The sequence below is a fragment of the Netta rufina genome (genome assembly GCF_964035555.1).
Source record: "Netta rufina genome assembly, chromosome: 2".
Taxonomy (NCBI): Eukaryota; Metazoa; Chordata; class Aves; order Anseriformes; family Anatidae; genus Netta; species Netta rufina.
Window position 1 is genome coordinate 40,890,414 of NC_140124.1, and position 26,274 is coordinate 40,916,687.

Consider the following 26,274-nt stretch of genomic DNA (forward strand, 5'->3'; position numbering starts at 1 on the left):
TTTTATCTGATATTAGTTACGTTGTTCCAGGTTTGAAAAGAAGTTATTTATTTACAAAGTAAAGCGTGGACTAAAAATTGAGACTAGAACCAACTGTGCTTTTAATCACGAGTAATTCTCGCTCCTTTCCTCGTCAGATAAAAATCAGGTCGATATAATCAAATTAGAGGAGAATAGTTCTTAAGAGGACAAAAATGACTACAGTTAAGATCTCGAGGATGATTAATTTGTACTTTTAAGTCAGCTGGAATTTTCTGTACCCTCGTAGTGCAGCAACGACGACTACCAAGAGAAAAAGAGTAACTTTTGGTGAAATGCGAGCTAACTGAACGGTGCGGAAGTGGGAACGGGACAAGCCCTAAGAGGGACTGAGCTGCGAGGAATGGCCATTTTCCTTTGGCCTTGGAAAACAAGCCAGTTAATAAAAGTCTTCGTTGGGCTTCGTTAATTAAACAGGTTAAAGTGAGAAGGCGCAGAACCAGAGTAAGTTTGCTTGGTAGGGTGTAGTGTTTTAGCTAATAATACCGTGTAAAAGTCTGCTACCCGCTGTGTTTTGTTACATTTAGAAGATAAGAAATTTGATGATGGCAAAAGTTGTGGATGTGGCAACCGAGCGTGGCGTGATGTGGGCACTCCTGCAGCCTGCAGTTGTTGCTTGGGTTTGGGTTCGGTGGGAAGTGCTCGGCTGGGGGGGGGAGGATCTAGAAGGTATTAACTTTCAGAAAGTTCGCGAAGATAAAAATCCAGAAGGCATACGTTTTACTCCTGAATTCCAGGCTGTTACGGTGTTCGGGTCAGGTTCTTGTTCCCTGCGAGCGCTGGAAATACTAGAAACATCTGTGCTCAAGAGGAAAAAAAAAAAAAAAAAAAAAGCTCAGTACTTTATTTTCTTTCATCTTTCTGAATTTAAAAACAAACATTTTGAAGTGAAGGGCTTGTAATCTGCATTCCCAAGTATCACATTGCTGCAGGTGTGTTTGCTAGTGCCCAGAAGGCAAGATCTGTTTGAACCAGGTTATTTACTTTAAAGTTCATTTATAAACTTTACAGCTAAGTCGCTAGGACTGATTTGCTTAGGAACGTGGTCTCTATTTAAATTTTTGTACTCGTGGCTTAATGCCCCGAAGTATGCGATGAGAAGTATTTGTTCCTGATCTTCCTCGATATCCAGATTTTCTCAGTCAAGACCTTGAAGGGGGGGGATTTTTTCTTCCATATTAATTGAAGCGAGAGCGGCTGAATCCGCATGTAGGCTCCCACCTAGGACGCCCGATTCAGCTGCTGGCGCAGGAAAACTCTTAATGGACGTGCCCCACTGTCAAAAACTCCCGCAGACAGAAATGATGAGAGGCATTCGCTGGTGAAGCCAGGGTGGGATAAGCTCGGCGGCGAGGCGATGCGTCTCTGGGTGACTCCCCGCCCGCCTAATGCGTCTGTGCAGGGAAGGTGTAACTTGTCAGAACAAAGCTAGCCTGGTGCAGCGCTGCCTCGGAGAGGGTTACGCTCAAGTTAAGGGGTTGAAAGGCAGGAGATAATGTTTCAGACGGCCAAGTTACTCATCCTCGCGTCCGGCTAAAGCCCCACTTAGAGCTGAGCGTGCCCGCGTCGCCCCCGCACCACAGCCCAGCGCCGGGGGGCTCGGCCTGGGGGTCACACAACCAGCCTTGTGTGGGGCTTGGGAACGGGGACGTGGTGCTGGCAAGGGCTGCTGCTGCTCCTGCTGCCCCCCAAAAGCCTTTACAGGTCTGTCTGGCCGTAGGGATCGGCTCTGGCATGAATGTGAGTGGGGGGACCGTCCCTCGCCCCCCACCTGGGGCCAGGCCATTTCCAGCCTGGCGAGGAAGGATATCAGTTGATGTCTGAAATGGCCAAGGAACTTCAGTAAATAGACTTTACCCTTCAGGATCCACAGATCCTGGCAGCGGCTGCGAAGGAGGGTGGGGTTGTACTTTTCCCCTTCCTGTACTTGGACACTTTTGATTATCCAGACTTTCTGGGACGGAGCAGGGCTGCCTAATAACAAAGCCTGCATAATATAATTGCCTAAATAGGCCTATTGTCCTTTTCAAGTTGCTGCGCTGTGAAATCCTTCAACTTTTCGCCGGGAATGCTGCACGTAACGTGGAGATAGCTAAATGGCTGTCGCGGGGAAGAGATCCCATCCCCTCCTTTCTCACCGCGCCTCCTCCTGCCCCCTATTGATGTTTACTCCTTTTGGGAAGCAAATATTTTAGCCCCTTCTGGCAGGGGAAACTGCCAAAAGTAATAGGGCTGGAAATACAAAGCTATGATTGATTTTGACCTTTGCTCGTGTGCATGAAGTCTGTCCCCATGCAGTGTGACCCATGCCACTCGGTGCTGAAATCCAAGCCCTTTCAAACCAAATGGAACCGCGAAAATAGAAGGCATGAAATGCTCCAAACTAGTCTAAAATAACAGAATAATCATCTCCTCCGTACTGCAGGAAAAAGGGTAGGCAGGAGGGCAGCAGAAGTGGATTTTGCAGCAGGCAAACCGCGAGTAATGCCTTTCGTCTGCTGCTGCCTCTTTATGAGAACCATATTCTAGGTACAAAACAAACAAACTGATCCAATGTGGGAATGGCTCCTCTCTGTAGCCTTTCAGTCACCGTAGTCTTAGCTATTCCTCTCAATTGTGATCGGTAAACAACTTCCAGCAAAAAAAAAAAAATAATAATAATAATAATCTGGATTTTAAATTGCCTTTTTTAAAAGTAATCTCATGTTTGGGATTTTATTAATCCGACGTTGCATGAGCAAATGTGTTTCAAAAGTTAAGAATGTCAGAAACAGTAGCCTGAAGTTAGCATCCTAAATCTACATTTCATGGCTTCGTTTCCAAAAATGCTGAGCATCTGAGAGCTCCCTCAGCACTTTTAAAAACAGGCCACGTATTGAAAAGGCCAGATATTGTTTAGAACTTTCATTTAATATTAAAAATTTTACAGGATTTTCCCATTTCACCTAAGCTACATGGAAAAGCAATTAGATGACAAGAGTTCACAGCACTGAGTGGAAATGGAGACACTTGCATGACAAAGCAGGACTTATTTTTAACTGCGTATCACTCTTTTTCTATGAATTCACAAGTTTTTACAATTCAAGTTTGCAGAATTCAAGGTATAAACCTCAAGCCTGTTTTTTTCTTCTGTGTGTTTTGCCTGATTTGTTATTTCTCTGATGCTCTGTTTTCTTCCTTGCATGTGAGCAGACTTTTTCTCAGGCAATTTCAGACTCGTCCTCCTGGTGTAGGTTTCAATAGCTGGCTTATCTGCTTTGTGCTCACCCCCGTCATTTGCAGCGGCTCTGGCTTGCTTTCCCAGCGGCGCTGAACTAACGGGGCTGTGCTCACTGCGCATTTTGCTTATTTTGGGGAGGGGGGGGGGAACTCTGGCTTCCTTCAGTTCATTTCAGCGATCCGAATGGGAGCGGCGAGCCTCCATCATGTGACGGGGCAGCTCACGGCAGCTCACCAGCATGGGGTCCCCGTGTGAGAACTTGTGTTGTACATGACAATCTGATAAGGATATCATGTGGTTTCAGAACACATTCCCACAATGCTGGCTTCTTTGTCCCTTTATTTGGGAGTAGGCAGGAGAAAACTTAACACACTAATGCCAGCCCTTGTGCAACTGACCCCGCTTGCTTTTAGCATTCTGTGTGAGTTTTACAGCTTCTTCAAATACTTTTGTTGAGAGATGGAAATATAATCCAGCGAGCCTGTGTAAAGAATCCTAGACACAGCGTATATAATATACCTTCTGTTCCCCTTGGACAAGGTGATTTTTCTTCCCCCTGCTTATACCATATATAAACCGAATATTATAAAACTGTGTAAGCTAAATATATACACGCGGGCGACACATGTATGGGTTTAATAGGTTAAAGCTTGAGTGAGTATTTATAAATTCTCAAAGTGCTCTGGATCCTCACCGCTGAGGACATGGTGTTAAAGTCCATCCACAGTTTGGAAGGATTTCCGTTTCGTGCACTTTGGGTGACTTACATCTTACCCTGTAAGTGCATCCCCTAAGATAAAGAGCAGGGAAGTGTCTCACAACAAAGCCCTCTCTTTAGCACCGCTGGGTTTCATTTAATGATTTGGAGGATCTCTTTCCACTGAACCATAATACTTTTCTCTAGGCGCACATTGTATTTTTAGCAAGGATCTTCAAACAATAAAAAGACAAATTAAGTGTATCTTTGTCTTGTAGAGCCTTATCTATTGAAGCACTTGAATGCACTCAGCCCTCCACCCTTGGTTTTAATAGGAGTTTCAGACACAAGAGCGCTTGTATGACTAAGCCTTTAACATATTTATGTACCACTGCTTCAGTGAAATACCAGTAAAAGCTGTTTTGCTGTGGATGTTCAGCGCAAGGAACAGCCAACATTGCTTTTTGTCTTAGAGAAAAAATAAGGATTATTGTCCTTCCAAGCCATGTAGGAGCCATGTGGAGCGACTGACCGAGTTGCCTGGTGCTGCACCAACCAGAGACAACTGCTGCAGCTGGATCCAGCACAGATTGCCTTCAGAGGGTGCTTCACTGCTGGAGAGCCGTTTGTGTCCCTAACACACAAAGACTGGAAGGAATGGTTCATTTGGGCAAAGAAAAAAAAAAAAAAAGTCAGTGAAATGAAACAAAATCTTTTAAATCATGTCTTTTTTTTTTTTTTTTTTAATCTGAATGCGGTTTGTGGTGGAACATGTAGTCCTGGGGTGGCCATTCCAGTGGTCCTCCAGAGCAGGGCATTTTGTTACTGCTCAACCACCTGGCTGGTAGCGCACGGCCCATCCAAGAGGGGGCTCTCCATGCCCACAAGGCAGTGTTGGCCTGTCTTGTCCCAAAATCTCTCCTCTGCCAGCTGGTGACCAATGTGAAGAGCGTTTGCAGGTCCCTGCATGGTAAGTGGGCATAACAGGGGCTGAGTTGCTTGAGACATGTCATCTGTTCACAAAAACCAATGTCGGAGAGGTGTTTGGGCACCCACAGCCCTACGAGGCCTCGTGGGCGCTGCCCTCGCCCCTCTCCTCCTCCCCAGCCCCACTCCTTTAGCCCTCGCCCTGTACCAGCAGAGCCCCAGGGAAGACCAACGTTGCCTGTCTTGCCAAGACTGAACATTCACTCGCACAGGAAGGAAGAGGACTTGGAAAACTGTGTAACAGTGCCATCTGGTGATACCTGCCCAAACCTTTCCGCTCCCGAGCGCGGCGTTTGATCGGAAGATGGATGCTTTCCCTGTGGCCTCCAGCCCAGGCAGGGAGGGACGCCTGCGTGCCCCACAGCTTGTCTCTTTGGGGTTTTTTTTGCACAACTGCCCCTGTTCGCCTAATCGAAGATGCTATCTTCTCTACAAACCTTCCCTTCCTAGCACTAATCCATCAATCTGCATTTTTGGCTTGGGGCACGAGTCGAAGGACTGGCTAAAAAAGTCATGCACGTGTTAGCTTTTTTTTTGTTAAGATCAGGCCCTCAGGGGGTTTTGTTTGTTTGCTTTTAAAGAGTTATTCGTACTTCTGTCTCTCCACCTCCAACTTGAGGAGACTTTTTTTTTTTTCCGCTCCATCTTTCAGAGTAGTCCTTTGCATTGCTTTGTTGTTTGGATTTGCTTCTTTCATTCAGTTGTGGAAGAAATTTTATTAATTACTGGCTTGGTGTGTGTCAGATCCTCCTTAGTGGCTGGCTGGGAAGCCCTGGAGATCTGTCTTTGTTAAAGATAGCTCTGTTTTCACCCCACGCTTTGAACACCAAGATACAAAAGGCAGAACAAATCTTGGCAAAGGCAAACCTATGCCTTTCAGATGCTTGTGCTAAGTATCTTTGGTGAGGGGGGTGAGTGGAGGGATAGACTTTCCTCAAATCCTCACCTCCTGGCGAAGCTCAGCCTTCCTTTTTGCATCTCGAGAGCACATTCCAGTTGTGCTTTCCTAGCTGCACACACGGTCACAGGCGATGCGGGTGAGGTACATCAGCTGCTCATCTTCCTGCGTTTCACGTGCATTGCTGCATTCGCTTCTCTGAGACCAGGGCATCATCCTTCTGAAGTTCTGCAACGAAGCTGTCAGCTGATCGCGAGAAGTCTGAGCTGACTCACATCCTTCTCTGTTTTTTTCCTTATCCAAGTCCTTTCCTCTCCCTGTGTTTTGGATAGATACTGCAACGCTTGGGGGATGAAGCACGAGCTACGTGTCGGGAAGAACTGTGTGTCTGGATGCAGATTGAGAAAATAGCTGTGAAATGGAGCCCAGTGTGAGCACTGCAACTGCTCAAAGGGGCTGTTTTCACCTTCGCTAAAACGCGAAAGCAGAGCTTAATTCCAGCATGTTACGCTGATACTGCCCAGCAACACCGTGTTTGTTGTGCTTCTGCTATCCTCAATTTCTGTGCAGAGCAAGCAAACACTCTGACGAAAAGAGGTGAGGAAGGAGTGACGCAACTCAATCAGATTAAATCAGAGCATCAGTTTCCCTGGAACACATCTTTGGCTCCTCACCAGCCGTCTCTTGCCCCATTTTTCAAAGAAACACATATTTTCACATGATAACTCTATTTGAAATATTAATGCTTGCAGGGCTGCATTACCTTTGTTTGTTCATCAAAGTCCATTACTCTGAGAAGGCTGCTGCTCCTTAGGCTGTTTCAGCTTCAAAAGAATTTTAGGGCCTGGTCTATTGGAAAGCTTGGGGGTATAATTAGTGAAAATGGAAATAGATGCAAGAGAAATTTAGTTCCTGATGTTTTAATTTAGTGTAGTACTGCCATGTGTTGTTGAAGAGGATTCTTAAAGGCAAACATAATTATTTCATTATGGTCTTCAGAATGCTTTCATTGGTCTTAATGACAAGAAGCTGCATAAGGAGTCATACATTTTAATTAGACCTTCTTATATTTACATCAGATAAATAACAAATAATTGATGAAAAACAAGTCTTCTGAATGGATGATTTCACACAGAGCTCTGGTTACAGTTTAATGATAAAACATTTCTCTTATTGCTTTGCATTTTAATTATCTAGAATTATTACTCTAGCAGAGATCTCAAAATACTGTTATTTCCATGCATTTCATTAGATTCACGACTAATTTATATGAATCTGAAGCTAAAAGGTGTTTTCCTATGTAAATCACTTACAGTCAATTTCCAGCTTTATTAATTTCATTTTGCTTTCATTTCTCACATTTTGATAGCTTTTTCGAGTGCGTGTGAGCGTGTGTGATGGTCTCTCCAGTAAAAGCTGGGGGGAAGATGATTCAGACCATTTCGTATGGCTACACAGGCTCAGGCCCTGCCACCACTAGCAACCCAAACTCCTCTAGAGGTCAAGTGATTGTGACATTGCCGGCCTTATCATGGAATTTTCTAAGGGAAAAATTGGTGCCTCTGTCTCATCGCTTAGTTGAAAGTTGTACTCTTAAATTGCTTATTTTGAAAATCCTGCCAATGCCCTTTATAACTGTGTGCATGCTTGCAGGTGCGTTTCCAATACCCGTATTCCTTCTTTTCTTTGCCCCCCGTGCCCAGCACTTTATAATACCAGGAAAAAAACGATTTTTAGAGTTTTGCTGCTTGCAAGAGCCTCTGGTGTTGGTGTGCTCCCCAACGTTTCATTTTTGCAACAAAACATATTTCACATGATTCATTCCTGAGAGTGTACTGAACGCTAATTGTTGTTATTGATTTTAAATTTTGCAACCATTCCAAGTAAGCCAGATGAGTGGCAGATAAAGAGTAATAATCCATGGAGTTCTGGGAGTGTTTCATGTTGGTCTGTAGTACTTTATGTGATCAATAGTAACTGCCCCATTGAAACTAACTGCTGTATCAAATAACAGTAAATCAAATGAATGTGCTTACAGATTATTTATTGAAAGCTTTAATTGTTCACTGGGGCCCTGCTTATCTGAGGAAACAATAGAACTTAGTGATCAGACAAACTGGTTTGCAAATGCCGGGGATGCCACGGAACAGCGGGGTGTCCCCTCGGCCTGCCCGACGTGGGAGTTTGCCACAACGCGCCCCTGTCCTCGCTGGGGCTGCCCCAACGCTGCGACCGCCCCTGCTGCTTGGTCCCGGGGTGAATTGGCCAGAGAGGAGTTTTTCAGAGAGCGTCTCTTGGCTTCACAGCTTACTCTTTGTAGTAGTAGTTGTAGTAAGTTCCTTGGATGACATATCTGGTAGGTTAATGTGTGGAAAAAGCACCAGTAACTTCCCTGAATTTCCAGGAGAGATGTGTGTAGCGAGATCCGGGCGGAGAAAAGGAAGTGAGGAAAAAGCACACGAAACTTACACTGTGAATGATTTCTAACTCACAGCCCTGTGCTGTACTAACAGTTTACTAATCCCTTAAAACAGCTGCTCTGCCTTGTCGCAGCTACTCCATGAATTACTAGTACTGAAATAGATAGTCTTATGGACAGTTTCACCACTGCCCTCAATTTTTTGAGTAGCCTTGGTGTATTGTCAATGATATTTTGCTGTGGGTTCAGAATGGGTTCAGTGTCAGCTGAGACCAAAAGCTCTCCTTCAGCAAATTCAGGAAGATGGCACTGCACGAATTTACACTCACTAACATGTCCTCCCAACTGTGACAGCTGAAAAGCATTTGTACAAATAAGCTTAATTTCTACAGAAAGTGATGGCCCTAATCTCTCAAATATGGCAAGAAAAGTTTTTATTATTTTTTTTTTTCCATAAAGATTGCATGTTTTCTGAAACATATATAATATACGTACGTATTATATTGGATAATCATATTATAGACATTGCAAAATGATTAAACCACAGTCATCAAAGATCTTCTAGAATTGAATCTCACTTGAAACAAGTATTTTCCCTTTTTTAAAGCATAAGCTTTGCCTTAAGTTTCTTGGGACTTCAGGTGTTGAATTTGTTACTAGGTCAGGCCTGAATGTTGCTTGCCCAGCTCTTTGGAGTATTTCCTCTTCTGAAATATTTCCTTTATGTCATATTCTGTGTAAAGTGCAGTTGACATCTTCCCTGTTTGTACGGTGGAATAATGCTGTAAATCATGAGCAGGGTAGCTGGGTAAAAACAAAAACACAAAGTAGATGGTGAATAAGAAACACCAGGCGACTAGGAAATACTGCTAGCACGTATCTGATTGTCTGCAGTACAGTGTGTGCACATTTTTTCCTCTTCCAAGTGAGAATCGTACTGACAGATGACAGAGAGATAAAATTATGAGCATTCATCACTCCAAGGGATTAACAAGAAAATCCACTGCAGGTAGAGAGTCAGAGAACAGTGTTGGAAAATGCGCTCTCCGGTCACAGTGCTCGTCTTGTCTCCAGTCTTCTCGTACTGATCTTTGCTCCTCCAGGCAGGGGGCAGAGATCTGCTCTTAGCCACGGCTGCAGCCTTGCCCCCGCCTTGCTCTCGGACACCGAGCTCCTTCCCAGCTTTCTGTTCCTCCTGCACCTACTGAGAAAAGGGTGTAGTGGTGCTTGCCAGGTCAAGTGCTCCAAGGGGGGAAGTAAATTGCACCCATAAACATCTAGAGAGAGAGAGATAAAATATTATGTAAGCACAGCGACAAGGATGTGGATTTACAAGAAGAAATTTGGTGCTGTCTTAGGTTTTTGTGCTACCTTCCCCACTATGTTTTATCTAGCAGGTATTCAGTTCAGAAATACTGAATTTCCATTCAGGCAAGCATTGCAGCTCGACAGACTGTGCATTTTATTTGCACTCCCCTCCAAAGATGCTGGTGGTTCTCAGTTTCTAAATATCCCACGTGGACGCAGATTTCTTAGTGTCAGCAGGGGAGATGTTGAGGTGTGCTGCTCCCAGGAGTGCTCCCACCTCATCTGGCACGTTGATGGGACAGAGGAGAGGAGAGTTTGGCCCTGGTTTGGTCTCAGAGGCCGTGTACGTATGCGCAGCAGAGGGTGTCAGGAAGGTTAAGATTTGGGCTGCCTGCCCTTCTTGTTGCAGATAAGCCCAAGCGATGAAAGCCGCTTTTTTTTTTTTTTTTACTGTTATTATGTCATGTCTAAATGGAAATAATGTATTGTTTTAATTAAACCCCCACAGCTGCAGCAGTGTAGCAATGTGGGTGCAATTAGGCGGGTGTTAAAAATAGTCGTACGCCGCCTTAACGCTTAGCGGGGAGGTGAGCTGCACGCACGTAACACATCTGTACAAGCACGGGAGCCCCAGAGATCCCCGGCAATAATGCTGGGGGCACGGGCGACGCTCCCCGGGACACGGGCTAGGTGTGGGAAGCTGCCTTGCCAAGAAGGTAGGAGGTTTTCCCTCCCGGCTTGCTGCCTTCCCCTCGGCGGGAGGAGGAAACGCGCGGCTCCATTTCGCAGCCCCGCGCCTTGCCAGCCTCAGCAAATGGCCCTGTTTTCGCAGAGGCATCGCCGGGAAGCCGGACACGCGCTCTTCCCTCTGCTCTGCGGGAGGGTTGGTGAGCTCCAGCCCCAGAAAGGGGCTGGGGGAGGCCGGCTGGGGGTTGCTGGTTCAGCAGATTTCCTTACTCAACGAAAAACATACCTCCGAGCGGCACAGCGCCAGAAAAAGTCTGCAGCGAGGGCCCCGGAGTGAGATCCCGAGCAATGAGATAAGCTTTAACAATTGTCTGCTGCCTTGTAAAGAAAGGCGAGTGACTGTGTGACAGGGGGCTGTCAGGGAAAATAAAGAGGAGCCCCCCTCTTCTAAGGAAATCAAAACTCGGAATTAGCAGAGCAATAGCAGCCGTCTAAAGCGAAAGCTGGAAACAATACATTTTTAATAAAATGGGCAGTTACTCTAATTGCTGAACCCCTACTGTTCAATTTCTTTTAGTGCCCTTATTCATTAAATTCAGCATACTTATACTTATTATTTACAGATGTATGCGTTTCAACTTGTTTATGGAAACCATGCTTCGGAGAGAGCAGTGGCTGGTATAATACTAATTTGTAAGTGTTTATTGCTGCCTATAATACGCAATTTTTAAAACAATTAAAAATAGCGTTCGAGCTCATCGTTGGAGTCAACCCCAAACTGCCCATGGAAATGGAGGTATTGGTGCTGTGTCCTGCCTTGGAGGGTACAGGCTGTTGGCAGCAGATTAATAACACACATTAAAGAAGAATTTACCTGTTCTTCAAGACTTTAAGCTCCTTGGCCCAGCTTCTAGATATTATTCTAATGTAACCCATTTAAACATATGTGATGGAGTTCATAATTGCCCTTGTAAATGGGAATAGAAAGGAGGGTATATAAATCAATTAGTGCTATCCAGCAGCGTGGCTGTAATACAAATTAATTGGCATGATAGGCATTTTAACTGCTCCTGCACTCACTTGAAGTAGTTTTGATCGCTGAATTGGCTGTTGTTGAGCCACTCTATTAATTTTAAGGTCTAAAAATACCGAAAGATGAAAATGTCCTGAGTTAATGGTCCTAAAGTCTGAGAAATACAATTAGATGTTGAGCACAGTGTTTCGTTGTGTCCGTGCGGTACCAACCGACTGTACGATAGCAGCACGTGACTGAAGATATGAAAACACTCGTTCTCGTGCTGGATTCAAGCCACGGCAAAAAGTCATGATAAGTAGCATCATAAGGACATGCTGAATACATAGGAAATAAAAATAAAAAATAAAAAATTGGCAGACGTAGTAGTACTGGAAACTACTACCAACTCGAGTAGGAGACCAGTTTTAAAGAACAAAATCATTCCCTCATTCCTTTAGTGTAATACTCGGGATTATTCTGTTTGGATGCTTGAAAAGAGTTGAAGATAAAAGCACTCAAAGTACAGTAAAACATTTAATAAATATAAATGGAGGCTTTATGGCTTAGTAAAATATCTGGATATATAGCGATTACAGTAACAATGTCGTTATCCTTGCAATTTTTATTTATTACTGAAGAGACTCAATCTGAGTTTTCTCCCATTTATGTTTACAAATCAAAGGTCTTTTTTGGGGATTGCTGGGGTCATGACACTGTAAAACAGATCTGAAAATAGAATCACACCTCTTTTATTTTCAAGTGTTTTGTCCCTCACCTGACTTTTTTCTTATTAGCGATCCCATGGGGAAGGCGTGCTGAATTTGTGATGCCACAGTAATATCAGTAGGCCACAGAAATGGGCTCAGTTTTCAAAAATAAAGAATAAAGAGGCCGGAGTCCCCATCCTCTGTAAACTGCTGTGCCTGCTTTGCCTGTGCCGCTTTGCTCCGGATGAGGACCTGACCTTGGAAATTCACTGGCAAAACAAACAGAGCTTGACTTGTGAGAAAACTTCATTTTCAAAGGAAAACCCACATTCACACAAATGGTAGCATGATCTTCTTTGATAAAGAAGATCCTATTTTTCAGTTTCGCAGTAATACGGAAATTTCACTCAAGATGGATGGAGCTCTGCATGGTAGTGGCCGGGCGGAAAATCACCGACCTGAAAAAAACAGGGCGCTAGCATCTTTCGGATGTTTTTCTTCAGTTTTCCGTACGATTTATTTTTTTTTCATGTAGCATGTTTTCCTTTTCACTTTGAAGGTAGGCTCCTAATACAAAGTGATGAGCCGCTGCCCTGCAAACCCCGCCGTGCCTGCCAAGCCCTCCGGCCATCCTGTCTGTCCGCTTACTTTCACCCCAGCTCCCTCAGAAACACCTCGCGGTGGCTGCCTGACCATTTCTGCAGCCCAAGACGCTGCTGCTCTCGGTTCCTAGCGCATCATTAACTCCGTCCTGAGAGTAATGCCGGTGTAACCAGACGCGGTGCTCGTCTCTAACACAATTAATCACGGCAAGCTTCCACCTTCCGCATTTGCTCAGGTGTAACCGTGTCTCTCTGGCTACTCATACGCATAAACCCACATGCGGAACCGCTGTGCTGATACCAATGCTAACAAACCCAGCCCCCCAAACAGCATCGCTTGCTTTGGAAAGGTCAGGCGTGCATAAAGCTCCTGCACTGGTCATACACACTTCTCCAGGTTTTTAGTGAGCTTTAAGAGCCAGGCATTGCAAACTGCGGACCTCTGGAGTAGATGTTACTCCTGTGAGTGTTTGACTCAGACTGGGTTTTGGTGATTTCCAGATGGGATGTTCTCAATATCTAAGACAACTTTCTTAGCTGCTGTCATGGTAGATTCAGGCTTCCATCCTGGTGGTATGTGAGTCTCCGGTGGCTTGGGCACTACAGCCACATGTAGAGATTTTTGTGGCAGTTTCTAGTGCTGCTTATGCTTGTGTGGGACACAGCAACACGTGCACGGGTGTTGCTGGGTCACCTTCAGGAGAGAAATCAGGCTAAAGGCATGAACAAACACAGGAGGTGCCATCTGAACATCAGGAAACACTTCTTTACCAAGAGGGTGACTGAGCCATGGAGCAGGTTGTCCAGAGAGGTTGCAATGTCTCCCTCTTTGGAGATGCTCCAAAGCCATCTGGACATGGTACTGGGCAACCTGCTGGAGGTGGTGCTGCTTGAGCAGGAGGGTGGCCCAGGGGGCCTCAGGGGTCCCTTCCTGCCTCAGCCGTGCTGCTTCTCTCAGGACAGGCCAGTTGTCTGCCAGGACATTTGTGTCTGCTTGAATATATGGGGGGTGGTTTTATAGAAATCGGTTATAGAAGTCTCCTGCCATCAGTGGTGGTGGCTCTCGAGGACAGGGGGCACCTAACCTTGGCCTGTCTTGCAGCTGGCTGCTGAGTAGGATGCATGCTCAGACCTGGTAAGTGGGAGTCCTTCAGAGCATCCACGTTAGAGGTGCTGAGCACTGATTTAATTAAGTTCCCTGCTCTGTCATGTGTCCCATGTGTAACTTGGGGTGACACGTAAGGCTGTGTTTTGAAGACAGTGACAGAGCTACGGTTAGTTAGTTAGTTAGTTAGGTTGGTTAGGTTCCTGTTTGCTGTTGACAGTCCCAGTTGGGTCCTGCCTGCATTTTCCAGGAATTTAAGACCTAGGCTAACCAAGCTCTGTCAGTGCTTCTGCTTCCCATGTCTAAAGTAAGAAGAATAGCCCTCGCCTTATCTCACTTGGGTGTTAGGAAGATAAAAATACGAGTGCTCATGGGATGTTCAAGTACTGGAGTAGCAGAGACCGTGCTCGCAGATCAGGTCGGGAGAACAGAGCAGGGTCTTTCGTGCTGCTAAATATGGCAGGGTCAGAGCACTGCAGGCTGTGCTGCGTGCCAGGGAGTGCACAGCAGGGGCAGTGGGGCCCAAGGAGAGTCATTCAGAGGGGCAGGGACCTGTGATCTGGGCAGGAATGTCACTTGGGAAGACGTGCCGGCAGGTGGGCCCCCTCCAGCGTGTTAATGAACGGCACTGTAAAGTCAGGTAACGCCATTTGCATGCTCAACAAATGGATTAATTAAGAGACCAGACTGTTTGCGGTGTAGCAGAAAAGGATATTGCTAAAAAACCACCCACTGGGCAACCAAGAGAGGATATCTGTGGGAATAATAAATCTGTGCTGTGAGTGAAAAAGTTAGTAAGCTGCTGAGGAACAGAAGTAGTGTTAGACAGGAGCAAAAGGATAAACAAATGATAGATGCTGGTGGCTTCTAACTTAGAGCAAACAAATCTGGATAGCTCTGCTATCTGTGCTGGTAGTAAGATGTTGAATATTCATGTTCTGGCCCTAATCACCTGATAGGAACAAAGGCACCAGTGGGCTCTACTGTTGTCATACGGCTGAGGCCAGTACCCGCTGGCTCCTCTGACTTCTGTTACATGACTCTGCTGGTTAGCATTACACGTTTGCAACTGAAACCTGGCAATTTTGTTGATGAAAGGCATGAAGGAATATGATGCACCTCACTCTGAACTGGAGGAGATGCAGTAGATGGGTGTGAACGCTTCTCCTGGCACTCAAGTTTGTCAATATGACTTTGCATACATCACAGAATCACACAGAATTTTTCTAGGTTGGAAGAGACCTCAAGATCATTGAGTCCAACCTCTGACCTAACGCTAGCAGTCCCCACTAAACCATATCCCTAAGCTCTACATCTAAGCTCTACATGGCAGCAAATGCATTTGCTGAATCTAAAGAAGCTGCTTTTTGAGACTCCTCCTTGGAAGTTACTCTGCATTTTAGCACTGAAATGCTAAAATAGTTCAAATGAAAGCGTTCCGAGGACCTGCTTTGCAAGTAATGACTCCCCTCAAGGTTATGGATGCTTTTCAAGGTTCATTCTTTCAAACATCTTTTGACTTGGCAAGATCTCCATCATTCCTATTATTTGCATTGGAGTAGCGCTTGAAGGTCCTGCAGCGCTGGTTGCTGTACAGCTTATTCTGAGACCCTGCCCAAAATAGCCTACAGTCTAAACACAACAAAATGGGTGGAGAAAGGAGCTCCTGACCCTACACGCCTCGTCAGTGGAGCAGTGACCAAGCGATGGCCTGGCCCAAAACAGCCTGGTCTAAACGCACAAGATGCAGAAGGGTAGGGAGAAGAAAATACTTTCTTGGTTGTGTGCATGTCTTCAGTGGAGCACGGCCAAATTTGTAGTTAGAACTTCATTAGGGTAAGGATATCAGAGCAAAGTGTGTGCTTAACTGCTGCTTGTGCTCGCGAGGCAGAGGACAGAGTTCAGCAGGCCCACTCTTCTCCCAGCTGTGGCTGGACAGAAGCCAGCTGTCCGTATCGCTTTTTTTTTTTACTGACAAAAGTCCTCACAGCAAAGGCACTTCAGCTTTAGACTTCTGCCAAGTATCAGGGCTTGCACCTTGTCTGAGATAGCTGCTGGCAGCAGGAGCCTGTGCCATAGGCATGGCTCTGAAAATGACCTCGGCCGAGGCACCTTCGAGGCGACCTTGTGTGTGCAGCTTGTCCATTAGTAAGGGCTTGCAGCTTGGGTTTCTGATCCCATAACCTCTACGTTGTCTAAGTTGTGTCTTGTTATGTTTTTTTTTTGTTTTTGTTTTTTTTTTAATTGTGCTGTAGGAATCCCAAACTGTACGCGGCAAAAATCTGGGGGATGCTTGTTGAACTTTTCAAATAACAGAAAGGGATCATTTGGGATTGGGCACCCCAAGTATAGGCCAGATCATAAAGTATAGTCTTTTGATGTTCTTGTTGAAAAAGTCCCTTTTTCATAGTAAAAGCAAACCTGAAGACATAGAGTGTTGATTTGAGGTTCGTGTTTGGTTTTTGTTTGTTTGTTTTTGCTTTCAAGGCTAAGTCACGCTTTTTTTTTCTTTTAAGACCTAGACGGTCTTGTAGAGTTGAACTATAGCTTGATTAAAATTAAAGCTGGAAAAATGGTGATGAGGAACTAAATACAATAACTTACGTAACGCCGTGGTGTTAAGACAGATGTGTGCAGCTAGCGGGACAGGAGTGTTAAAAAGGGGACGCTAAAATGGAGGACATGTTTCCATAAGTACTTATGAAAATCCCGATAGCTATACTCAATCTGGAGCTATGGCAGCCTGTGTTTTAATGCAGGTATGTTGTGCTCATGCTAACAAAAAACATTCCTTCCTGCACCTCAATGCATACCCAGCCCTGCGAGGAAAGGTTTCTGATAGCGGCTCGGATGTTGCAGGTCGGTAATTCAATGCAAGTTGATTAACATTTGGCGTGTTGTTTCCCCCGAGCCTTTTCCTCTTTCTTCCTGCCCTCAGCCCACTCGACCTCCGTGCAGCAAATCCGTCGTAAATCCCGGCGCAGAGCAGCGATGGAGCACGGGGACGTCAATCACTGCAATCGTATCCCCACTCCTTTGCTTCTGTCGTTATCTTTGAAAGGGGGGAAATCAGGGTCTTCACGCAATGCGGAGACTTTGTTTTTCGCCTTTTTTCTTGTCTCTGACCCGCACCTGTTGTGTATATGGTAAAAATATCTGGGCCGTATAACCCAGCAACAGTCCGCAGCCAGAGCCATGTGTGACCGGGTCAAACACACACTCGCTGGAGGGTCATGGCCAGGTTACTAAGTCAAGGCTGGCAAGGCTCCACCATAATGTTTTCTTTCTCTCGCGCTTTTCTTCCCCCTTGTCTGTCTTCCAAACAACAGTTTAAAAAAAAAAAAAAAAAGAAACTCGTAACAATGCAAACTATTTAAGCATGACAAATTCAAAGAGGTTTTTTATTAAAAAAAAAAAAAAAAACAAACGGGGCGGGGGTTGAGTCAACGCTATTTTGGATTTAATTTTATAGTATAGTTTTATGTGGCACATGAAAGAGAGAAATTTGTATTGAAACAATTGAGACCCACTTTCCCAGTTCCTGGCTCTTTCCTGGAAGATGATTAAAAGCAGACTTTTTTTTTTTTTTTCCAGACTAGACATAAAAATTAAATGATCTACAGTATATAGTTATTTTTTCAAATGTTTGGAGGCTTATAAATAACTTCTACAATCAAATGCACACATACAAGCAGCAGAGAATCTGGTTCTAATTACTTGTACTTTAGTTGAACTTTGGCGTTTCCTTTGACTTTCTGCCTAATGTATGTGAGCTGTGTGCCTTGCACTCCTGCAGTGAATTCATAAAAAAAAAAAAAAAAAAAGAAAAAAAAAAAAGGGAGGCAAAAAAATCCAGACTCTTGTTGGTGCCAACAAAAATGAGGGTTAACAGAATGTTTTGACCAAATGCAACACTTTGCTATTCACCCTAATTAGCTGAAATTGCTGCTTCCCACCAGGGACCCTGAGCTCAGTATTCACAATTCCCTTGAGGCGATCCAGGAAATGCCATTTGCTTTACAACTTCTTATTCTTTTAAGACTCCACTGTCCAAAGTGTGCATTAACATACAAGCTTAATAATCTAGGTTCCTAGTGAAACGAAAGGCATTTCATAATGCCTGCTTCTAGCTGGTCACCGAGTGAAATACCTCTATCTGTCAACATGGTTTAGCTGGCAGTAAATTAGCTCTCACAAAGCACGCTGTGCTTTTCAAGATCTTATCTGCTACTTTATCTAACCTTTTGAAATATTTCAGACATCTTAGGAATTGTGAAGTGACCTATTGTTGGAGGGTCCCTGTGTGCTTAAGCAGCATTCAGGTGTCCTGTGACTGCGCTGAGGCTCTGTTTTCTCAGGTGAATCGTGTCACATCCCGCGGGAAGAGACAGCAGGACCTTGAAAGGAGTTGCTTGGACTGAATTGTTCCTGAAATTTTAAGGCTACTTTAAAAATTCCTTCTTGGAAATGTCAGCTGTGCCCACCCGCCCTGTTTTATTTTAGCTTCCGTGTGCAGGCCTGTGTAGATGAGAAGAGGCTCTGCTGCTGTTCTTCACCTGTGTGATATAAAAACAGGGCTTTAAACCCAGGAAGCTTGAATTGCACTACATACATTTTCAAGTAAGGAGTTTAAAAGGCTAAATCCAAGGAAGACGAGTGAGGCAGAAGCTGGTCTAGGAGTGTAGGGCTTGCCTAACCTGAGTTGGAGCCTGCCCAGAAAGCTGTCTGTACACTTTGCCTATGAGTGAACGTTCCCAAATGTGGTTTTCCTACAAAAACTCAACCTCTAGACAGTTGTTTATCCAACACAAGTATTATATAGAATAGATTGAGCTCTTCCAGTAGCGTATATATCTGAGTGTTTTGGGGAGGGTGTTCTGGTTTGTGCTGGCTTTTTTACTCATGCATATCTTTTACCATTGTCCAGAAAAAAAATTAAATCTGTAGTGTCACCTTCAGATCTTCAGTTGCTGCCTACTCTTTCTTCCTTCCTTTATGAACTGAGCTGGTTGCTTAACCTCTTCCGAGCATCCCAAGTTGCTGGTGCTTGGCCAGTGCGTGACAGACCTGTGTTGTACATATGGCTCGCGGTGTGAACACCGCTGTTGGATGCTGGTGCTTGTGTCGAATGAAATCCGCAAAAATGCTGCAGTGTATCGGCATTATTCCTCAAAGACTGCTTTTCCCAAACCGAAATCAGGGAAGGATTGCAGGAGTGCAGTTGTTTTATTGAATGACACAACCTTGTTTTCCCATGGGAAGCCTAAAAACTGCCTTTCAGACTGACTGGAGAGTTGAATGAGCTAATACGAAACACATTGTCTGCTGATATTAGAGTTTTAAAGCTAAAATTTTATCATTCCACAGGCTGATTGGAAGCCCCTGTAATACTTGTGCTAGCATGAAATAATGCGCAGGCTGTTTGAGGCCTCTCAAGGGCATTTGATGAATCTAACTTTAATGTAGAAGTACTAATAGATTATTGATTTAAGCAGGATGACTGTGCAGAAATCAATAATGGAGCACTCTGTGTCTCTCTTAAATACCAAAAATTACTACTGAGAAGAAATGATCATTCTCTCTTCTTTCTTCATTAAGAAAAAACTTCATTAAAGTTTGCCTGATTCAGTAGGAAGCTGTAGATACTTGGTTTGTCAAGGTTCAGCATATTTAATGCTGAAACAGTTAAGTATAGTTCTGGACGTTGTTTTAAAATCACAATTTATCGAGCCATACGTTATTTTGCTTTTCTGTTCTTTCACACAAACCTCATTATTGTTAGATATATAAGTAAGTTGTTCCTGTTGAAAAGACATTTCTTTGCTTAGAATCAGTGCCTTTAACGTTTCGCTTCAGAATTTATTTTCTTCTAAAAAATGTGTCCTTGAAGTTGATAGTAGCTTAACCCAAGCGAAAATGGCAGAAATTGGCCCTTCTCTACCAAGTAATCAGAAGTTGTATCGTGCTCCGTGTTCCCCTCTGTGAATTCTGTAGTACACGAGCTGACAATGAATCATGGCTTTAATACAAATGTATCATCTCAGTAATCTGAAAAATATCATGTACAGTAAATCTTGTCTAAGATTTTCCATTGAGTAATATTCTGCAGGGCCTGCTGTTAGTACTCTGGAGATTTAGCTCTGCTGATAGTGCCTAATATTTCTGGATAGATCGGAGTTCACAGATTCTGTCATTCCTGTATATCTGTTGAAAAGTTGGAGGGATTTATCTGAGAAGCAGCAGAACAGCTAGGTGAAACATGAAAATGTATTGCACATCTACCATAAATGTGAGGAATGATGACAGCGTATCACCGAAAACTAATGCAGATGTTTTGAAAAGATCTAGTTCACGTCTTATCTCGCATCGTAGAGCTTTCATGTCCTCTCACTGAAAGGGATGACTGGCTCTTCAGCAGGTTCAAAACAAATGACCATCCAGAAATATTAAGGCAATAAAGGACATGGGGTCATAATATCTAATAGCTTTTTCTCAGAGAGGTTTCCTGATGTTACAAATTCGAGGGTTGATAAGGAGGTGTTGCTGAGTTGTTCTGCTTTTACTGATGAAAAAAAAGAGAAGGCTTGTTCACGTAATTTTCACTTCTGTACTTGTTCTTTTGTCTCTTTGCGTATGTCTTGATGCATTTCCCCATCTTTTTGTGGCAGAATTGGATGCTGAAAGTGTTACCTATTGTAGATTAAGGCAAAAGATGTAAGAGCTCTTCCAAGTCTAGGGATAGATTGGAAACATGCATACCGCTAATGCTTTCCCATTCAAGCTGATGTCCAGTGTGCACACGTGGATCCCATGTAATTCCAGAAATACTCTGTAATTGTGGCTGAAACCAGAATATGAGCCCAGATGAAGCTTTCGTGGTGTTTGGTAGCTGGCTTATGATACGTTACATCCCAGTTAGTTTAAAACATGCTTTTGGGACTATAGCATGTAGTCCTTTCACTGTTTGCCTTTCTGTAGTTCCCTTTAAATTTTGCTAGGAAGGACAAGTGAGCATGTATTCTACAAAGATAGATATGGGTTGGTTTGATAGTTTTAATACAGTAAATGATTGGTTATTTGAAATTCATTCATGAATCATTCATTTATATTTCTTTTTTCTTTTGTAGCAGTTGAAACTCAGAGCACCAGTTCTGAGGAACTTGTTCCAAGTCCTCCTTCACCACTTCCACCCCCTCGTGTTTACAAGCCCTGTTTTGTCTGTCAAGACAAATCATCTGGATATCACTATGGTGTCAGTGCTTGTGAGGGATGTAAGGTGAGTGCCATCATCTCCCTTTCTTTTTATAGTAACACATTTCATTTATGAGAACAGCTAGGCAGTGAAGTTTGGTGTGACTTGATTGTCTGCAAAGACACCTGTGCTTTTCTTGTGTGAATGAATTCTGATACATGAGTAAAGCCAAGTAAATGACCATCATGCCTGGAATTATTGTCCTTCATAACTTCTGCCAAAGTAGATCTATCAGGGTCTTCCATAGGTATTGACCAACATCAGAACGTGGTTGTATATGCAGAGATAATCCTATAAAATGTGAAAATGCTTTGAGACTCCTCACTGTCCATATTTAGGTATACCCTGAGAACTCACGTGGTCATTGTCTGCTCTGAGCCTTGCTTTTTCTGTGGGAGAAGGACCTGCTTATCTGGAAATTTTTGGCATAGTCTCTAACTAATTTCAAATCAAATTGGGAGTTTGAGGATTAGCAGGATGGTATTCATGAAATTTAATCTGGCAGGCTACAGTGCTGGCACATCTGCTAGCTACTTTCGAGTGCTGTGATTGTCAGAGTATGAATGGACTATCCGTAGGATGCAGTAACACGATATGCAGTTCTAAAGTAAGAGAATGTATCTAAAGATGAGATACACATCAGAGAAGCAACGTCAACTAAACCATGTGTGTATGGCAATAATTAAGGGTGCATACACAGTGAGCAGCATGTGTGCAAGGAAGAAGGCAGGGCTAAAAATGCTAAAGAAAATACATAATAGGGCAGATGGTCTCATGGTTATCTTTATTAGTTATGGTAGCCTGATACAATGTTCTTTTCTAGCAACTAGACAAAATATCTATGATTTTAATCCTTCAAATTAAAATAGTTGTCTAGTGCTTAGTACAGTGAAGATCCTAATACGTGATGAAAAAGTGACAGGTGCTACATTTGTGTAAATAAAGTTACTAGAATTAATAAAAAGTAATAAAGTATAAAATTAATTAGAAGTATTTTTATGGTTTAGTTGTAGAAAATTTAATATCTTTCAGATACCATTAGGTATTTTTACTTTATCTTTTCTTCCTGCAATGTATTCCATGCCACTGGCCTTTTGTAGTGAAATTAAATATCATGGTCTTGGCTTTGTGTCATTAGGCAAAAAGCTATAGGATTAGAGTCTGTTTTCCCCTCTGTTTTATAAACTCAAGATACTGAGGTAGTGCAAGTAACTATTGAAGCTCACCTCTGTTTTAGAATCTCATTTTGGAAGCAAAGTTTTGCTTGGATATCATCATGTCTATATTTTGTTTTTCTTTTAGTTGCCACAGAGCTATTGAAATGTGTCTGTTAGGAAAATCTGTGATAAGAATATGCTAGAGCTGCTTTCATTAAATAGGAAATCTTATCTCATTCTTTACTTGGATACTAACACACAAATGGTGGTGTCTTTTACTCGCCCACGCACTCACTCTAAGTACAGACATAATTGCAGACTGTGGCAGCAAGGTCACATGTTCCTAAGACTTCATTATTTTTGAAAAATATGCTAAAATATACAGTAGGGCTTTTATTGGCATACTGCAAAGCATTTTTGTAAACAATTAAAACAAGACTACACTTGTCAAAATACCTGAAGAAATCCATCTTGTAATGTGGTGGCTGCTATTCAACAGCAAACAGAAATTGTGTTCACTTATTTGCTAATTTGCAAGATGGGGCAATTCAGTACTTAGCAGTAGCTGCTGTTAAAAAAATAAAGAGAGGTGAATTGCGTCTAAAACCTGTCACTCTATGAGAAACAACAAGATTCCAAATCAATAACGTGACTACTTAAGACTGGCAATATTTGGGTTAGTTGACACCAACTCTTCAACAGGTTTGACTAGGATTTAATTAAATTTAATTAATTTATTCCACTGATTGAATCATCTTCCTTCGTGAGTGCCAGCAGAACATGATGGCAAAGAATATGATGAGTCAACCAGTGGTACTGTTAGTGGACGGCCAGGTACTACATTTGCTGTTGAGGGTTTTATAAGCTTTCAGGTCAACAGAAACGCTGTGCTGGATGACAGCAGACAGCACTATGTGACCACAACACCGGGAATAGCCTCAGAAACCTCCTTGCTGACAATTTGTTTTTCTGGTCCTTCACCTTGGCTCTATGCTTGCTCCTGTACCATAAGAAAGCTGCCACCTTTTACTCTATTTCTAATCATCTAGGCTCCTGCCTCTACTCAAGGCTACCTTCACTGTCTGTTCCCACTATTAATTCTTTCTTCAAGCTTCTCTTTCTCTTCATACAAAACTTAGTCAGTTGCTTTGTGAGTTTAAATAAGCACTGAGCACTGAGCATAGCCATTGGGGAAGCCTCATTTTCTGTGGATCTCAGCCTTTCAGTTGGTTGACCCTGCTCTATTAGGAAGTATGAGTTGCACTGAAGGCTTCTTCTTGGTATGGTGTTGTAGTTTCATGCTGGTTCTCTGGTGAATAGGGAACAACAATAAGAATTCATGTCACAGGCTTTCTTCTCATTAAGAACCACATGTATTTATTCCTCTTTTACTTGAACACACATTCTCTTACTTCTCTTTTACTTGAACACACGCTTCCAAGCAATTTCAAAGAACTTAATCTTCTTGGAGATTTGCAATTTTACTGCAGTTGGCCAAACTATGTTGGGATGGGGAGCGGCAACCTTGCTTATTATCACTGGATTACAAAATTATTTTAAAAATTATTAAAGAAAATTATTAAAGAAAAATTACTTCTTAATAAACTAGACTAGAACATCATCCTAATCAAATGTTAATTCTCTTTTTCCCCCCCTTTCCCTCTGATCTTGTTTCCATTTTCTCTTTCTTCACTCTTATTTCGCCCATTTCTCTCTCTACCTGATTTGCTATCTGTTCTGTGATGCTAGACCTGAAATTCATTCCTTTTTCCTCCTGCACAGGACCTACCTCTGTTCTGATATTTTTTTCTCAAGTCTTTTCCTTTTTCCTTTCCGACTTGTTTACCGATTCCTTCAAATTCATGGCAGTCTTGTTTCTCATGGGAAAAACAAACAGAAAACTCTCCTCATCTCATATTTGTCTCTCTAATTAGGGCCCTATTCCTTTGTTGTTTTTGTTGTTGTTGTTGTTTTGTTTGTTTGTTTTTGTTTTGTTGTTGTTTTTTCTTTTTTTTTTTTTCTGTGCTGTCTCTCCCTTGTTTTTCTTCTAGTTCTCTGTCTCCTTCTCTTTTGCTTTGAGCTCCAGTGAAGCTGCTATCACGATGGTCATTAGCAGTATCCTTCTGGTGCAAAGGGACAGCTTTCTGTCCTTGAGCTTTGGGCTTGATTACTGCCTTTGATTCAGCAGGTTTTCCTTCTCTTGGCTTTCAGGGCTCTTTATGTTCTCCCTCCCACTTTGTTTACTGTTCATTTAATGTCCCCTTAAGTGTCTCTGTTATCTATTTGCTGATGCTGTTCCCTGATGATCAGTTCTTTGGTTTTCTGTCTCAGAAGCATCAACTGCTGAACTATTTTGTAGTAGACCAATGGTCTGTCAGCCAAAAGCAATATAGTGCTAATAAAGGGTATGCTCTTAATGGTGACCCTTCCAGCCATGACCCCTTGGAGAGCTGTAATTGGCGATTATGACTTTGTGATGCTCCATTGGGGAACCACTGCACTGGAAATTTTTAAGTTCCCTCAATTGTCACCTGCCAGTGGATGATTTCCAGAGTTACTTCCAGCTCTGACTTCTCCCACTGCCATCTTTCCCTGGTGTGCCCTCTTGCTTGTCTGACCGCTATCTTGGACTCAGATTTTGGGAAGACCGAACTTTCCATCTCTCTGCGACATCACCAAGCTTTGGCAATCTCACGCCTTCCTGTTTTTCAGACGTCGTTTCTGATCTTTACTGCAATTCACATGACATATTGACCTTTTTGCCCCAGGATGTACCTTCTTGCCTTCATTGACAGACTCTTGCTGTGGTCTTCTCATGTGATGATTAGATTTCAGCTTGGTCTCTTCTCCATTTCTTTCTTGACCTTCTTCTTCTCACAGCCATCCTTGGACCTTATTGTTTTAGGAACCTGGGAGCAGCCTCCTAACCTCCCTTGCCAAATGTTTTCTCTTTTTATGTCTGTTAAACCCTACTTTTTAAAGTGATCCTTCTGTCTTACTCATGACCAGAGTCTTAAGCACTGTCTCCCACTAGAAAGACTGTTCTGTGGCTTGTTTTGATAAACTAGTCTTTTGAGTATTTGGGGGGCTGGAGTATTTCATGATATGTGCCTATGAACCACGGTGGAAGTTCAGGAGCTGTCTAAATAACGTTAAGCTATCTCCTGTTCTCTGATTGTAGCATGTTCTTGCTGAAAATCTCATTTGTGATAATAGATTTAGAGTCCCTGACTTCTTGCCTTCTGAATTTGAAGGTTTGACACATGTAAAAGGTTGATATCCAAGAGTTCTTTCTCAATCTGGTCGGACAAAATCAGCAGTAAGGATTTTATTTTATTTTTTTTTTAATTTTATTTATTTTAAACTGGTTTAAAAACAAAAAATCTTGGCATTTTTTTGAAAAACTCTAGAGGCAGCCCATCTCTTTATGTGTAAAATACAACACACAGTGTTCAACTTACTTACAACTTTTCCATTTTGTAAACTGTGTGGCATTTCAAAGGCGGGTTTGGGAATTGTGTGTTTCATGACCTCAGTTAAAGACTTCTAAAATCTTCCTTTGCCTTTTTTTTTTTTTTTTTAATTTCCTTCCCGGTTTCTGGGTGTTGCGAGATAGCACGCAAACAAATTCCATACGAAATGAGTCGCTTGGATTTATCCAGCTGGTACAAGTGGTTATAGGGCTGTCACTGAAAGCTCAGCTCTTTGGGCCTGGCTTTTCTCCTCATTGTAGTCGGGTTTGCAGAAAGGGAGATTGAGTGTGGTGGGCTGGTTTCCCAAACAATGCCATCATTGTGCGGGCGATGAGGAGAAGCTGGTGTTCTGGCAGATTCAGCTGCCTCTTCAAGCCTTGTCCCTTGTTCTGGGTGTTTAAAAGATGGCATTCCTCTGCTGGCAACCCTGCCTGGATTCCTGCCTTGAATTCGGTGGGCAACAAAGATGCCCAGAGCAGTTTCAGAAGAGAAGACAGCACAAGAGAGTAGTTTTACGGTCCAGCAGTTTTGTCTGAATGATCAAGGTGCCTCTCTGCCCATTGCTGATGCTAATGGACAAAAATGTAGAAAAATCTAATTCACTACAGAGTGATCCCAGATCGGCTTTTATCATAAAAGAATAACTTTCCTTCCATCAGAATCTTCATAGAAAACCACACCTACTGGGGGATCACTGAGATACAAGGG

General features: G+C 43.1%; 1 protein-coding gene across 4 annotated transcripts in view; it reads left to right on the top strand.

Annotated features, from left to right (window-relative positions):
- RARB (retinoic acid receptor beta) overlaps positions 1 to 26,274 on the top strand; it is a gene marked incomplete at its 5' end in the record, with an annotated part of 187,494 nt that overhangs the window by 101,982 nt on the left and 59,238 nt on the right. For all 4 annotated transcript variants that reach the window (XM_084306862.1, XM_084306864.1, XM_084306861.1 and 1 more), the window contains one exon: positions 20,812 to 20,960. In XM_084306862.1, coding sequence (XP_084162988.1) covers positions 20,812 to 20,960 — 149 coding nt within the window. The remainder of the gene's footprint in view (positions 1 to 20,811; positions 20,961 to 26,274) is intronic.